At 40.0% G+C, this 13,646-nt stretch overlaps 1 protein-coding gene across 7 annotated transcripts in view; it reads right to left on the bottom strand.

The window, feature by feature from the left end:
- Positions 1–13,646, bottom strand: part of IWS1 (interacts with SUPT6H, CTD assembly factor 1) — a 50,047-nt gene that overhangs the window by 10,085 nt on the left and 26,316 nt on the right. For 5 of the 7 annotated variants that reach the window (XR_005790179.1, XM_040474748.1, XM_040474743.1 and 2 more), the window contains exons 6-13: positions 13,535–13,632; positions 12,790–12,940; positions 12,153–12,235; positions 10,706–10,835; positions 9,718–9,835; positions 7,740–7,851; positions 7,131–7,187; positions 3,763–3,874 (exon numbers count right to left, since the gene is read on the bottom strand). Coding sequence is in view for 6 of the 7 variants with exons in the window: in XM_040474748.1 (XP_040330682.1) it covers positions 3,763–3,874; positions 7,131–7,187; positions 7,740–7,851; positions 9,718–9,835; positions 10,706–10,835; positions 12,153–12,235; positions 12,790–12,940; positions 13,535–13,632 (861 nt within the window). In the remaining variant the exon portion in view is untranslated. Of the gene's footprint in view, positions 1–3,128; positions 3,287–3,762; positions 3,875–7,130; positions 7,188–7,739; positions 7,852–9,717; positions 9,836–10,705; positions 10,836–12,152; positions 12,236–12,789; positions 12,941–13,534; positions 13,633–13,646 lie in introns of those variants that run through there. The other 2 variants (XM_040474745.1, XM_040474749.1) reach the window with 2 other exon arrangements.

Genomic DNA, 13,646 nt, shown 5'->3' with positions numbered 1-13,646 from the left:
CTTGAAGAGATGCAGTCTCCAGAAATCGATACTGTTAGAAATGCTGAGAAGGTCTGCCACTTCTATCAAAGATCAGAGCCAATTCTTCTTGTTGACTAGTGTTACTGACAATTCTGATCTTTAAGAATGTTGAGTGGTTTATAAAGAGAGGAGTTTTTCTAATTCTTCTCCCCAGATGTTTACTACTGAATCATCTGTGCAGCTCAATTCTGAGACTGCTAAAAGAAGGGAGGGCCCAGAAGACACTCTGGGGGTGGGGCCAGTGTGGGGATGTTCCTTTGAGCTGGGGAGCCCCCCAAGTCTCACTCCACCTCTAGACTCAGCGTGTACCTCACACAGGAGCTCCTGTCAGTCTTGAACAGGAGCCATGTAGACCATCCACCCTAGATTTTCTGAAACAATCCCACATCCAAATATTATTTTATATCAATTTAACACTTGGCACTAGGACTCTGAGTTAGCATAAATATACATTACCAGATGAGAAACAACTACGCTTCTCTCACGCTATCAAATCCCCAGATTTCCTAGACGGTCCTAGATATGTGACCTCCTTTCAGACAATGTGCCCTGATTCTTAGTAGTTAGTCCACATCAGAAGCCTTACCTGCTCAGATCTGCACCAATTACTCAACTCCCAGCAGCTGTACACACCAGCCAATACTGTCTCCCAGGACCCTGACAATCTGAGCCCTCTAGCCTCCTCAAATGGGACATACCCAGGTGACACGAATCCACTCCTACCTAGTCCTGTAACTTTTAAGACTTGTGGCTGGCACATGCCTAGTTTCCCCAAGCCTGGAAACACACAGGATAAAGTACCTAACATGCCAAATTCAGTGATCTCTCTCCTGATTCAACTCTGTACCACTTCCTTAGGACAGTAAAAGTGTATGCTGCACTGTTTTATCAGAGAAAAACCAAAAGCAGCTTAAAAGATCAGCAAGATAGGTTTGCTTTAAAAAATTATGGTACGACTGTATTTGGACACAATATTAAGTCACTGAAGAATGTTTACTCAAATGAATGTTTACCGTGTTAAGTAAAACACAAATCCAACAAAGTATAAAATAACAATTTTGCATAAAATTTGAAAACAAAAATACCAAAGCACAAAACCAGCAATGTTTATGTACAATATAAAGAGGACAAAAAGGAAATAACCCAAAATGTTAATATTAAGGTGTGGTGGAATTACAACTGACAGTAATTTTATTTGTGCTTTCTGCATTTAAAAGGTTATAAAAAAACATACATTGCTTTTTGTCATTTTAGTGTTATCTTAAAAGCACTCCATGGAATAAATTAACATATAAACATACAATGTAGTATAGGTTGCTGCATTATTTAGGAGTGAAAAATCAGAAACCACAGAGGAATAAATAAACAAATTATATATTCACATGATAGGCTATTAGGCATCCATTATAAGTGATAAAACTATAAGGTGGTTTAACGAGAAGAAGTGACCAAAATTATATACAGAATAATTGTAATTATATGAAAGTATCAATAGAAAAAAAGGGCAAAAATGGTATCAAACTGCTTTTGAATTGTGGGCAATTTCCCTTTCTAATCTCAAATTTTTCTATAATTACAACCAGAAAAAAACCAACTTTGAAACATTACTGGAAATACATTTAACACATCAAACTGTTAATAGTGGGGACTCTGAGGAAGAGCAGGGTTTTGGGGATGGGTTATTCTATAGTCTTTTATATTCACTTATGTAATTTCAAAGATAAAAATGACATTTAAAACAACGAGCATTTCATTTGAAAGCCATTTACTCACTCCAATTTTCTTCTTGGAAAATACGTTTTCTAATAGTACTCTTCGTGTCTCTGTGGTTTGTGAAAGCCCTGAGTGAATCTGTAAGGATTCATCCTGAACTGGGGAAACGGTATCAGGTGGTTTAAGGACAACATCCTAAAACGTAACATGAAACCACCAGCTTTCTGGATCATGCCGTATTTGTTTTCTGACAGAACTCTATCAGCCAGACTCAGGCCTAGGTAAATACTGGCACATTATGACCTGGGGGGTGTGGGATGAAGGAAAGGAATTCAGCTTAAGTTTCCCTCTCCTCCTGCTGGTCACTTCTCTCTTCCTGCCTCTCCGTCACATACTGGGAGAGGAGGGCACACGCCCTTCAAAACACCGACAGGCTTCCAAAGAAGAGTGGCCACTGAGACTCTGTATTATAATTTCTTTGCCAGATTGTGGTTCTCAATTCTCAAAAGTAAGTATATTGGGGAGGAAAAACTACCAGGGAGAGGGATAGAAAGAGGGAAAGACAGTGAAAACCAGGTAAAAGAAAGAGGGGTGGCTGAGGGAGAGAAGGGAGGTCAGGGGACGTTTTTATGGGTAAAAGTACAAAAAAGGGGAGGGAAGTTACGAAAAAGTTCTTGGCTCTGAAGCAGTAGCGCTCTTCTATCTTCCAGCTATTCTCAGTAAGAAAGAAAGGGTGTGCTTTGTTTTGACTGCAGCTGAACGGCAAAAACGAACGCGCACAGAGGGGAGTGTAGTCCGTGAAAAGAGCTGCCAAAGCAGGGGTCCCAGAGAAGTCACAAGAAGGCAACACACTCAGACTCTTCAGAGCACCCTGCCACAAGGCACTGCTGTTAACCTCAGAGCACAGCAGGGAGTGAGTCTGGCTGCAGGAACGGTCCCAACTCTTTCATTTCTGACCATCAATCAAATTTATCTCCTAAGTGTTCAGTGCAAGGCTTTATGCACTGGGCCCTCAAATGCACACAGACAATGTGGGAAAAAGCCACCTCCCTTCCACTAAGAAGCTACATTCACATTCACATGCCTGTAATGCAGACCGCTATGATCCTGGACCCTAAAAAAGCATTTTCAATAAAAATGGGTAAGAGGAAGACCAAATGCTCATCAGGGACTTAATCATATATGAATTCCTGGGGTACCAATAAAGGAAGGGACTTCCATATCCATTTCTAAACATTCAGTAGGACTTGAAAGTCACAAAGTGTTAAGTTCATTACTTCAGTAACTAAAAGTGGGCCAGGCCTTTTCTGGTTAAGAAAGCACACGCACACTTGTTTTCACTCTAGCTGCTGACAATTCAAGCCCATGCACAGAGCATGCTTCCTTGGGGATACCTCCCGGATACACTCTGGTAGGGCCAGGACTACAGGGGCATCCTGTTGCCTTCAATGCTGAACTTGACAGCACGGTGCACTTTGCTGAGTCGTTTCTGTTCTGCAAATCGCCTCTTATGCTTTTCCAATCGGCTTAGGCCCTTTTTAAGAATACCAGGCTAGAAAGAGTGGTTTGAATGGAGAATAAAAAGAGATTACTGAAGAGCAATGTAGATCACGGAGTAGTATTTACAATGATGACAGAGGAAGTATCTGCCCTAAATATTTCACAACAGAATTACTTAAAACAGCTGAAGAGAAAGGGCGGGGGGGTTGGGGGTGGGGGAAGACTGCAGAAGCAGGGGAGTTGTTTCTCATGGCTCTAAAAAAATGACTGCATGAAAACACTCTAGGCTTCAAGATTCAGTTGAAACAAAGGGATTAATGAGAAGAAACTTCCTGGCTGGATAATGTTGCTTTAAGTCTGAAGTAAAGCTCACAAGCAATGAATGATCTGGCTAGCTAAGAGGCCAGAAAACAGCTCTCGTTAAATGAGATAAACCTAAGAGCTGTTAAGAGTTATTACACACGGAGTAAAAAGACAAAACAGTAACGTGCACTTGAGATCCAGGTTGCCATTTCCCTGCTTGCTTACCCTGGATGACTCCATTTCCACATTCCACTTAGGTCTGACAACGTAGTCCTTGTTTGAGGGCATGGGGACCCTCGCACGGGCACAGAATCCAGGATCTCCAGGTCTGAGAGCTCTGAGGACAGGAAGAAGAGCATGCTGTCATGCAGCACCCCCCACAGCTGGGCCCAGCTGATTTAACTGCACAGGTGCCTCAAACCTCTCTGCCTCCCCAGGTCACCCAAAGTGCCCTCTTTGCTGTCTTAAGCTGGCCTCGCTATCACTCACATTTACTCTAAGAATTCTTCCACTTTCCTCCCAAAGCTGAATTCCTCTGCATTTTCAGGATTCCTTCTAGCCTCTCCTCAGCTTCACAGTCAAGCCTCACTCCTTTCCAAGGTTGCTTCCCACACCAGAACCCTAAATTCCAATTCTCTAGTCCAGTGGAGCTCCTCAAGGTTCACTTGTCACGTGAAAACTCAAACAGCCAAAATGATCCCTCAAGATGGAGTATGCCTATAAAGCAGTTTACGTGGTTTTGTATATGCAATATAGTAATTTTTGTTTCTTGTCTTAAAAAAATTTTTTTTTCAACGTTTATTTATTTTTTTGGGACAGAGAGAGACAGAGCATGAACAGGGGAAGGGCAGAGAGAGAGGGAGACACAGAATCGGAAACAGGCTCCAGGCTCTGAGCCATCAGCCCAGAGCCTGACGCGGGGCTCGAACTCACAGACCGCGAGATCATGACCTGGCTGAAGTCGGACGCTTAACCGACTGCGCCACCCAGGCGCCCCAGTTTCTTGTCTTTAAAAGTTGAAATAATTATAGGTTTACATGTGGTTTAAGAAATAATACAGAAGGATCTAGTGTCTCTCCCAATGATAACAACATGCAAAACTATGCTACAAGAACACAACTGGGGCACCTGGGTGGCTTAGTTGGTTGGGCATCTGACTCTTGATCTTGGCCCAGGTCAAATCTCACAGGCATGAGATTGAGCCCTGCACTGACAGCACAGAGCCTGTTTGGGATTCTCTCCCCCTCTCCCTGCCCCTCTCTCACTTGCGTGCTCTCTCAAAATAAATACTTAAAAAAAAAAACCAACAACGACAAAAAAGAACACAACTAGGGTATTGATGTTGATACAGTCCACCAGTTTTTATTTACATTTTGCCATTTTTACTTACGCTTATTTGTATGTTAGTGTATTTACAATTTTATCACATGTGCAGGTTCATGTATTCACCACAAGGGACTGTCCTGGTGCCCTTTTATAAAAACACATCCACCTCTCTACCCCATCTGCCCAGCCTCTAACCCCTGGTGACCACGAATCTACTCTTCATTTCTGTGATTTTTGCATTTCAACAATGTTATATAAATGGAATACACTATGTAATCTTTAGAAACTAGCTTCATCCACTAACATAACCCCCTTGAGGACCCATCCAAGTTGTTACATCTGTCAATATTTTGTTCCTTTAAATGCTGGGTGGTATTCTATAGTATGGATGTACCACAGCTTAACCACTCACTTCCTGAAGGACATCTGGGTTGTTTCCAGTTTTGACTATTATGAATAAAGCTGTTTGCTCATCTACGGGTTTCTGTGCAAACACAAGTGTTCATTTCTCTGGGAAAATGCCCAGGAGTTTGTAAGTGCTGGGTCATATCGTGGCTGCATGTTCAACTTTATAAGAAACTGCCAAACTGTTTCCCAGAGTAGCTGTATCATTTTACCCATAGCAATGTATGAGTTGAGCTACTTTCTCAGCAGCCATGCCAGCATCTGATGGTGTGACGTACAGTTACTTTTTATGTACACATTTGAGACTAAATTAAGACTAGCATCCTTCAAAACTAAGGCCTATTTGTAAATGTCTGGGCATTCAAATCACTCAACTTTTAGGTAACCGTCCATCCCTAGGGGTAAATGGAGAATGGGTGTGGATAGGTTGGTGTGGGAGAGAAGGACAAAAAAATTCTAAATTGTTTCTATTCTCTTGTACGGAGTTTAATCTGTTCTTTTTTTTTTTTTTTTTTTTTTAGTTTAATCTATTCTTAACATCAAGCTTCTACAATCTTCAAAAATGTGAATAAATTAAGTGGCTAGCCAAAGAAAATTCTCATAACCTATTACCCCCTGAAGCTGGCGTCTGTCCCATCATCAAACCTATCCCTAAACCAACAACACCAGCACCCTCCAGCCCCTCTCGCTCTCCTCTTGCAATCTGGGTGCTGCCTCACTGCCAACACTCACTGTACAAGCCCCTCTGCAGCATCTGCCAACTTCCCATGCCCCTTGCCACTGCCTCTTTCTAGCATGGCCTCCTCCCTTCCCTAGGGTCCTCTCCAACATGCATGACAAGTGTACTCACTTGCCTTCACTGGCTACACCCCTTTCCAAAGTGGCACAGTTTATGGTTTATTTTCTACCCTATACTTTCTTGATTCAACGACCTTGTCTGTGGAGATGACGATCAAATCTATTATGTCTCCAGCTCCAAATCCAAGTTTCAGACCCATGATATTTATAGGAATATCCATCCCATTAGGTATCTCATGTTAACTACACTCAATCCAGAACGCACCTATGTCCTCAAAATCTGTTCTTCCTCTCCGTTTGAGCAAATGGTTATATCACTGTCTCAGTTACTTGCAGTAAAATTGTGGTTGGTGTCTTCAACTCTAGCCAAACTCCCCACCCACAGAGTCACAAACTCTTGGCAATTCTGCCCCTGCTAATAATAAGTCTTCTAACCTTCTGCTTCCCCAATACCACCTTAGTTGAACTCTTTCACTGCCTTCAGTTCCTCTGCCTTCCAACCCACCCTACACCACGATGCCGGCAGCATCAGCACTCCAAATCCAATCTGACAATTTCCCGTCTCTGCTCACTTTCTACAGAATCACAGAAGTAAAAATTCCTCACCTTCAAAATTTGGCCCACATCTACACTTCCAACCTTATCTTCCACCATTTCAGGCACCAGACTACTACCCAACCACTTCAGTCTACTTGCCATCCCTTAAATGGGCCTTGCACAATAACCCCATATCTTCATGTAAGCTCTGCCCTTTGCCTATAATCCCTCTACAGACATTTTTATGAGCATGGACTATCTTTAATTCAATTTTGTATTCCCACAGCTTAACAGAGTCTAGCATGGAGCAAGCAGCAACAAAATCTTTACTGAATGAACTATTTCTCAATCTTCTATCCTCCAGAGTACCAGTGTATTTGGGGATATTCAATAAATGCTAAACTGAAAATCATCCCCCACCAATGTGAACATAACATGGTCCCCTTTGTAATCTTTCTTAAAACAAAGCAGCAAGCAGAAGATTTTCTACATGACGTCTAAGAAGAAAATACAATAAGAAAACTTACTTTTCTTCTCCTGTCAGCACCTTTTCCAGGTCTCTTCGGGGTGTCTGGCCACCAGTGCTGTGAAAAAAGTAATCCATGAGATACCAGGAAGGTCAGAATCATTTAACAAAAGAACAGCAAAGCCAACTTTTAGACCACAGGTAGTTCCCTTACACCGGATCTGGGATTACTTCTACTCTTGTGGAAGTACTACTCTTTTTAATGATCATTTGTATACCAGGTTTCATCATGGGTAAGTAGTAATTGCTATTTTTTTAACTTATAACCCTGCCATCCTGGATGCAACTATATCCGGTTTGTTGATACAAAATGAACCAGTAACAACTTTTTTCTAAGAATTTGAAAATGGGCCTGAGAAAGGGAAAGGTTTTTTTGTACAAGCAACCTTTGAAACTGTGGCAGATGCCACATTCCACCAGATGGAACCATAAAAGGAGGGAGCGTGGGCCTTCATGGTAGAGTACCACATTTAAACTAAAAGGGTGTGATCTACACAGGCATATCAAGGTGACAGAAAAGACAAAATGCTATCATCTTGCAGGATTCTTATTGATCTTATTTACAAAACAACGGCATTACTGCAATAATATTTACTCTGCTTACTCATACCTGTTCATTCTCCGTCGTTGAGGCATTTGTTCTAGATCTCTCTGCTCTCTTTCTTCTCTTGTCATACCTTTGTAGTTTGAGGTAAGACCAAATATAGGCCGAGACCATTCATCTGTCACAAGGAAAAATCGATTGTTTAGACCACAAAACAGCATTTCTGCTACCATTCCCTGAAACAATCACACCCCAGCGTGATGTGACATTCCAGGCATTTAGAATATTCTTTCCCTAAAGATACCATTGTTTCAAGATCATTTCAGGATATACGCAGCACATAATACCAGTATAATCACCAGCTTCAGCTGATTCAGAAAATTCAGGGTAAAAAAGTCATTCTAGGGGCGCCTGGGTGGCGCAGTCGGTTAAGCGTCCGACTTCAGCCAGGTCACGATCTCGCGGTCCGGGAGTTCGAGCCCCGCGTCAGGCTCTGGGCTGATGGCTCAGAGCCTGGAGCCTGTTTCCGATTCTGTGTCTCCCTCTCTCTCTGCCCCTCCCCCGTTCATGCTCTGTCTCTCTCTGTCCCAAAAATAAATAAATTCTGAAAAAAAGTCATTCTATAACCACTACAGAGGTTTACAAAAAGTAACACCTGACTCGCTCTGATAGTCATCACTAGCAGTGCTGACATTTCATTGCCTAATTTCTAACAATTTACTGAAAATAGAAAATCTTCAAATTCTTCCATGTTCCTATTTTAACCAAAAACAAGTCAAATTGTCAAATGGTCTACATCTTCAAAAATTGCATTTTAATAGTGCAGTACAGAATCTAGATTTCATGAAATCTAAGAAAGCTGCTACAGGGACGTGACCATGAAGAAAACTACTACATGCCCACTGTTTAGTCATTGAAAGTCCAGAAGTGCCAACTGACGTTTTTGTCCTCAACATAATGTTCCACTTAATACACTATCAAAACAAGCAGGAAACTTCACACACAGAAGATAGGTGTTATCAAGTAAGAAGGAAGCAGGGGGTCTCAGGGGGCCTATGTATCTTTATATACACAGATCCACCACCACTACTGGATTCAGAATCACTGTTACAGTAAGTCATGGGTATCACTGGAAATACTCTGTTTCTCTAAGCAGAGGGCAAAATCAGAGTTGAGAACTAATGCATAAAAGTTCTCATACAACAGCGCACTACAAATTATTAACAAGATAAAAAATGTAACATTTCTCTGATTTATAACAAAAAGTAAATTTCTCTCAAAAAGTTTTGATAATCTCAGAAGTTGAGGAGAAAAATAATTACTGTATTCACATAGAGGAGTAGTTATTTTTTGATATACCCTTGAAGTTTAAAACATTCCTTTCCAACACAGAGCACAGGAAGAGTTAAGGAGAACGATGAAAACACACATGGTTTCATTCTTAAAACTGAAAGATTTCATAAATGATATGGTAACAGATTAGATGAATTTCATCCAGACTCCTGGATTTCTCTGGTATCATTAAATAGAACATGCAAAAGGCTTTGGAGATCATTATAAAAGTTAACAACAATAGCATTAGTGGCTAACATTTCTTAAGGACTTACTATGTGCTAAGCACCATGCTTTATATATATCCTCTCATGTAACTTTTACTTAAGTGAATACATAATTATTTTACAGAGGAGGAAACCAAGGCTTAGAGCTTAAATCACTTGCCTAAGGATATGCAGTAAGGATTTGAACCCAGGTAGGACTGACTCTAGGGCCTGTACACTAACCCCTCTCTATACATGCTCTTGATCCAGGCTTAGACAACTTTTCACTTGCTATCTTTAATATTGACAGCATACTTAAATCTGCTGAGAAACATTTTAAGTCTAAGGATTAAAAAAAAAAACCTGGTACCTATAAGAAATTACCAAAAAATTTTCTATTCTACTTTATGAACTCATTTTAAATGAATCTTGACAAAAATATAGTTATATATACATGTCTTTCTGATATACACAAACACAACAAACAAAAAGCAAAATGTACATACTGATTAATTTCCCTGCCATATCCTTGTTGGACCTTGATTCCTTGGGGTGTTTATAGAGATACATCACTGCTCGTCCAATCCCACTATGCTTCAGGGTCTCCTGGCTCACACTAGGTAGCTGGGGAACATAAACACATACATACACATTAATCACTCAGAAGCTGGGAGTCCTGCCAATCTACTCTAGAGGACCTCCAAGGTCTGGTTCATTCACAACAGAGTAACAAAAAATCCATTTTCACGATCTGCAGACATTGAACACAAAGATACTCCGTGTTCACATCAAAAGTTGAGAGTTCCGTATTATACTGAGTCAAAGTAAAACTTAATGTGAGAAAATGTATACTAACCACACTCAGAGGTTAGTAGTTTAAAACAAGAGTCAATACAGGCCTCTGAATCAGTCTGAACCCAAGCATAGCCATCTGCTAGTTATGTGACCTTGGACAAGTCATTTAACTTCTCCGAGTCTTAATTTCCTCATCTGTAGAATGAAGACAATACACCTACCTTGCAGGTTTGTCGTGAGGAATAAATGAACCAAAACATGTATGAACACCTGGCACAAAGGAAGTTCCTTGGGAATTCCTTCAGAAGTTAAGTAGCCTGCCCAAGGTGTCACAGCCACATAAAGGCAGCCCAGCTCAAGACTCACATGCAAGTTTATCTGACTGAAGTTGGTGCCTGTTCTACTTCAAGTGCCTCCCCAGAACATGTCCACTACTGTATGATTACTCTCAGATAAACAACCGCAACTCCAAGATCTTTTTCTTTCAATTCTATAGTTACATGAAATTTTAAAAGGCCTTCCTTTTTATGCTCATTTTATTTGATATGTTCCTACTAAACACATATACATGAAACCCCTGTTCCGACAGACTATGTCAGAGAGATTGTATAAGAACATACGGTAAAACACAGAGGCTGTAATTATACAAACCACAACAGACAATTAGAGGAGCATACAGTCAAATTATCCGCCTCTAACCTCTTGTAGAATCTTCAACAGCTCCTCTCGTATCTTTAGTGCTGGCAAACTCCTATCCGGTAGAGGGGAGAGCCATTCTTTGATGGCAGACATCACACCACTGTCAATAAATGTTTCTTTAAGGTCTTGCCTGCAGTAATTAAAAAAAAAAGTCAAGTCTATGAACCTTGGTTGCACTGTAGCTTTCTCTGGATTTTCTTATATGTTTAGTGAAATTTCCAAAACCTACTTTATTTATTTATTTATTTATCTATCTATCTATCTATTTTATTTTTTTAATGTTTGTTTATTTTTGAGACAGAGAGAGACAGAGCATGAACAGGGGAGGGGCAGAGAGAGAGGGAGACACAGAATCCGAAGCAGGCTCCAGGCTCTGAGCTGGCAGCACAGAGCCCAACGCAGGGCTCGAACTCACGGACCATGAGATCATGACCTGAGCCGAAGTCAGACGCTTAACCAACTGAGCCACCCAGGCGCCCCCAAAAACTACTTTTAAAGTTACTCATATACATTATTTCATCCTATTTCAAAAGCAGTATGAAATGTAGTTCCTACTTTAAAAACAGATTTGAGAGGCAAAGATCATTTGTTAAAAACATGAATTATACAAGATAGGTTAATGTTGATATGAATGGTACAGACAGTAAGCTCCAATTATTACAACTGAAAAAAATAATAATAATGTTTAGAGATTCTCAAACTAGTTAGGTGATAGAGAACCCAGAACTGTGCTATTCTTTGCAGGACACCAAGGAGAATATTATTCTCTTAGCAGAAAAAAAAAATCCCAAAGAAATACAAATATTTAAATTCCATTTTATGTACAGATTCAATTACTCTATTGACATATTATGACAATATTACATATAAGAAATCTGCAACAGAAAACTGCTTCTTGGGATTAAGGCAGCAATTTTCTAGTGGAAAGTTCTAGCCTATGCTGTTGGCTATGGTTAGGTTCAAGGAGAAAACAAAGTGAGTCAGGAATATGAGTACACCAATGGAAGAGCCTCATGACAAGGATCTACCATAAAAAGGTCCTTATTCCAGAAGGACCAGTGACATACTTCATGATAATAACTGGTCATGTAAGACTCTACAATATATGTTTCAAGTAGTCCCTCAGAATCTGCTCTGCTCTCCACCACACCGGTAAAGGAGATGCAACTTTACCAGACTCAAGATAAGACAGTCTATAAAGAATGAAGGCAGTAGTTTATGTGCTTTTCTTTCCTTAGTATCAGTTTGCCATTTTTCTGTTTGTAACAGGGAGCAAAGGTTAAAGATCTGTGAGGAAGTAACATGATTCAGGAGATTCTATTCATTACTATTTTTCTGTGAATTGATAGAAGACAGTCATTCTTTAACATCTCTAGAACACTGGTACATAGTTTGAATATTATTCCATTAAAAGGAAAAAAATTTTTCAAGAAAACACAATACTTACTTCTTAAGGTGCATGACCACAGTCGGCAATAATGTTAATTTTTTCAGTGCTGGCTTTTTTTGATTGTTCAACTGTCTGTCTTCCTATCCAGGAAGAAAAAGATTTTTCAAACAGCAGTATTTATTGGCTTCACCCCTAGCATAGAGCCCAAGGCAGGGCTTGAATTCATGACCCTGAGATCAAGACCTGAGCTGAGATCAAGAGCTGGATGCTTTACCTGACTGAGCCACCCAGGTGCCCCCTAAACTTTAAAATAAGGCAGCAATTTCGCGAGGTAACAATTTTTTCTACAAGAAAGGATAATATGCTTTTTTGTAGAACCCCAAATTCTGTCAAACCTACAAAACTATCAGAGTAATTAGCCTGACCAATTACAAATTTAGGGGAACAATGTTACTGTTCTTGTTTACTTGGATGCTTTCTCCTATTTGAATTACAGAAAATTTCAAATTCTACCAACACGGAAAACAAGATAGTATACTCCTATCAATACATTTATTTCAACAATTGAACACCTATGTTCAGTCTTATTTCAGCTACACAATCACCAGCTACTTTTTCTTTCCCTTCCCTGAAAAGGCCACACAACAAATCAAGTGAGGAAAGGCAAGAGGGGGCTGGCAGGGGTCCATCTCACCTCGGCAGCTTCATTCATCTTGACGATCATGGCACTCACTACGTCATCGGCGTCACTGATGAAAGTACCGCCATCACGATTCCGTCTGCGCTTGCCGCTCATGCTCTTCTTCCGCTGCAACATCATCTCGAAATCCGACAGAAAGTCCATACTAAGCAGCAACACAAAATCAAGTGAAATACAAACCCCCTTTATACATATTTCCTTTTGTCACAGTTAATAACCACCAACTTTCTTAATTCTAACTCCATGAAATGCTGCTTTCTTCTAAAGCGCAAGTACTTATTAGAATTTGGCACCTTTCAAGATACCAGACTTCTCTGAACACAGATTCCAACCGTCTCACAAAAGTATGTGAAATTCAATCGACTAATATTTTGTAGCTAAAACTTTACCTTATTGCCCCTGGGATCCCAAAGTCAGCTTTTCTCTCAAAAAAAAAAAAAAAAAAAAATGTATTCTAATTATTAGGTTATTTTTCAGTAAGTCAAGAGCTTACTTGGTGAAGGTGACACTATATAACCCCACAAATCAAGACAGCTGAGCACAGGGCAAATGAAAAAAATAACAAAAGTAAACATTTTCAGACAGCACTGTATATAGAGAAGTAAAAGAAAAATGGAACAGGTTCTTTCCTACACTTAATAAGGAACCAAAATAAGAAAAAACAACGTTTGATAGGTTCTAACCTTCATTTTTTAAGTTCTCTTTAACAAATTAAAAAAATAAAATAAAACAAACTTACTGTTTTCCTCTCTTTATGTTATCATCAGAATCTGAATCTTCTGCTTCTTTTACCTGGGTTTCACTTTTTTCCTCTTCCAAATCTTCTTGGTTAAAACCCTAAAGGCCAGGTA

Source organism: Herpailurus yagouaroundi, unplaced genomic scaffold (assembly GCF_014898765.1).
Source record: "Herpailurus yagouaroundi ecotype Mexico unplaced genomic scaffold, PumYag 140, whole genome shotgun sequence".
NCBI lineage: Eukaryota > Metazoa > Chordata > Mammalia > Carnivora > Felidae > Herpailurus > Herpailurus yagouaroundi.
Note: the sequence above shows the minus strand (reverse complement) of the source record. Positions and strands in the feature narration are given on the sequence as shown.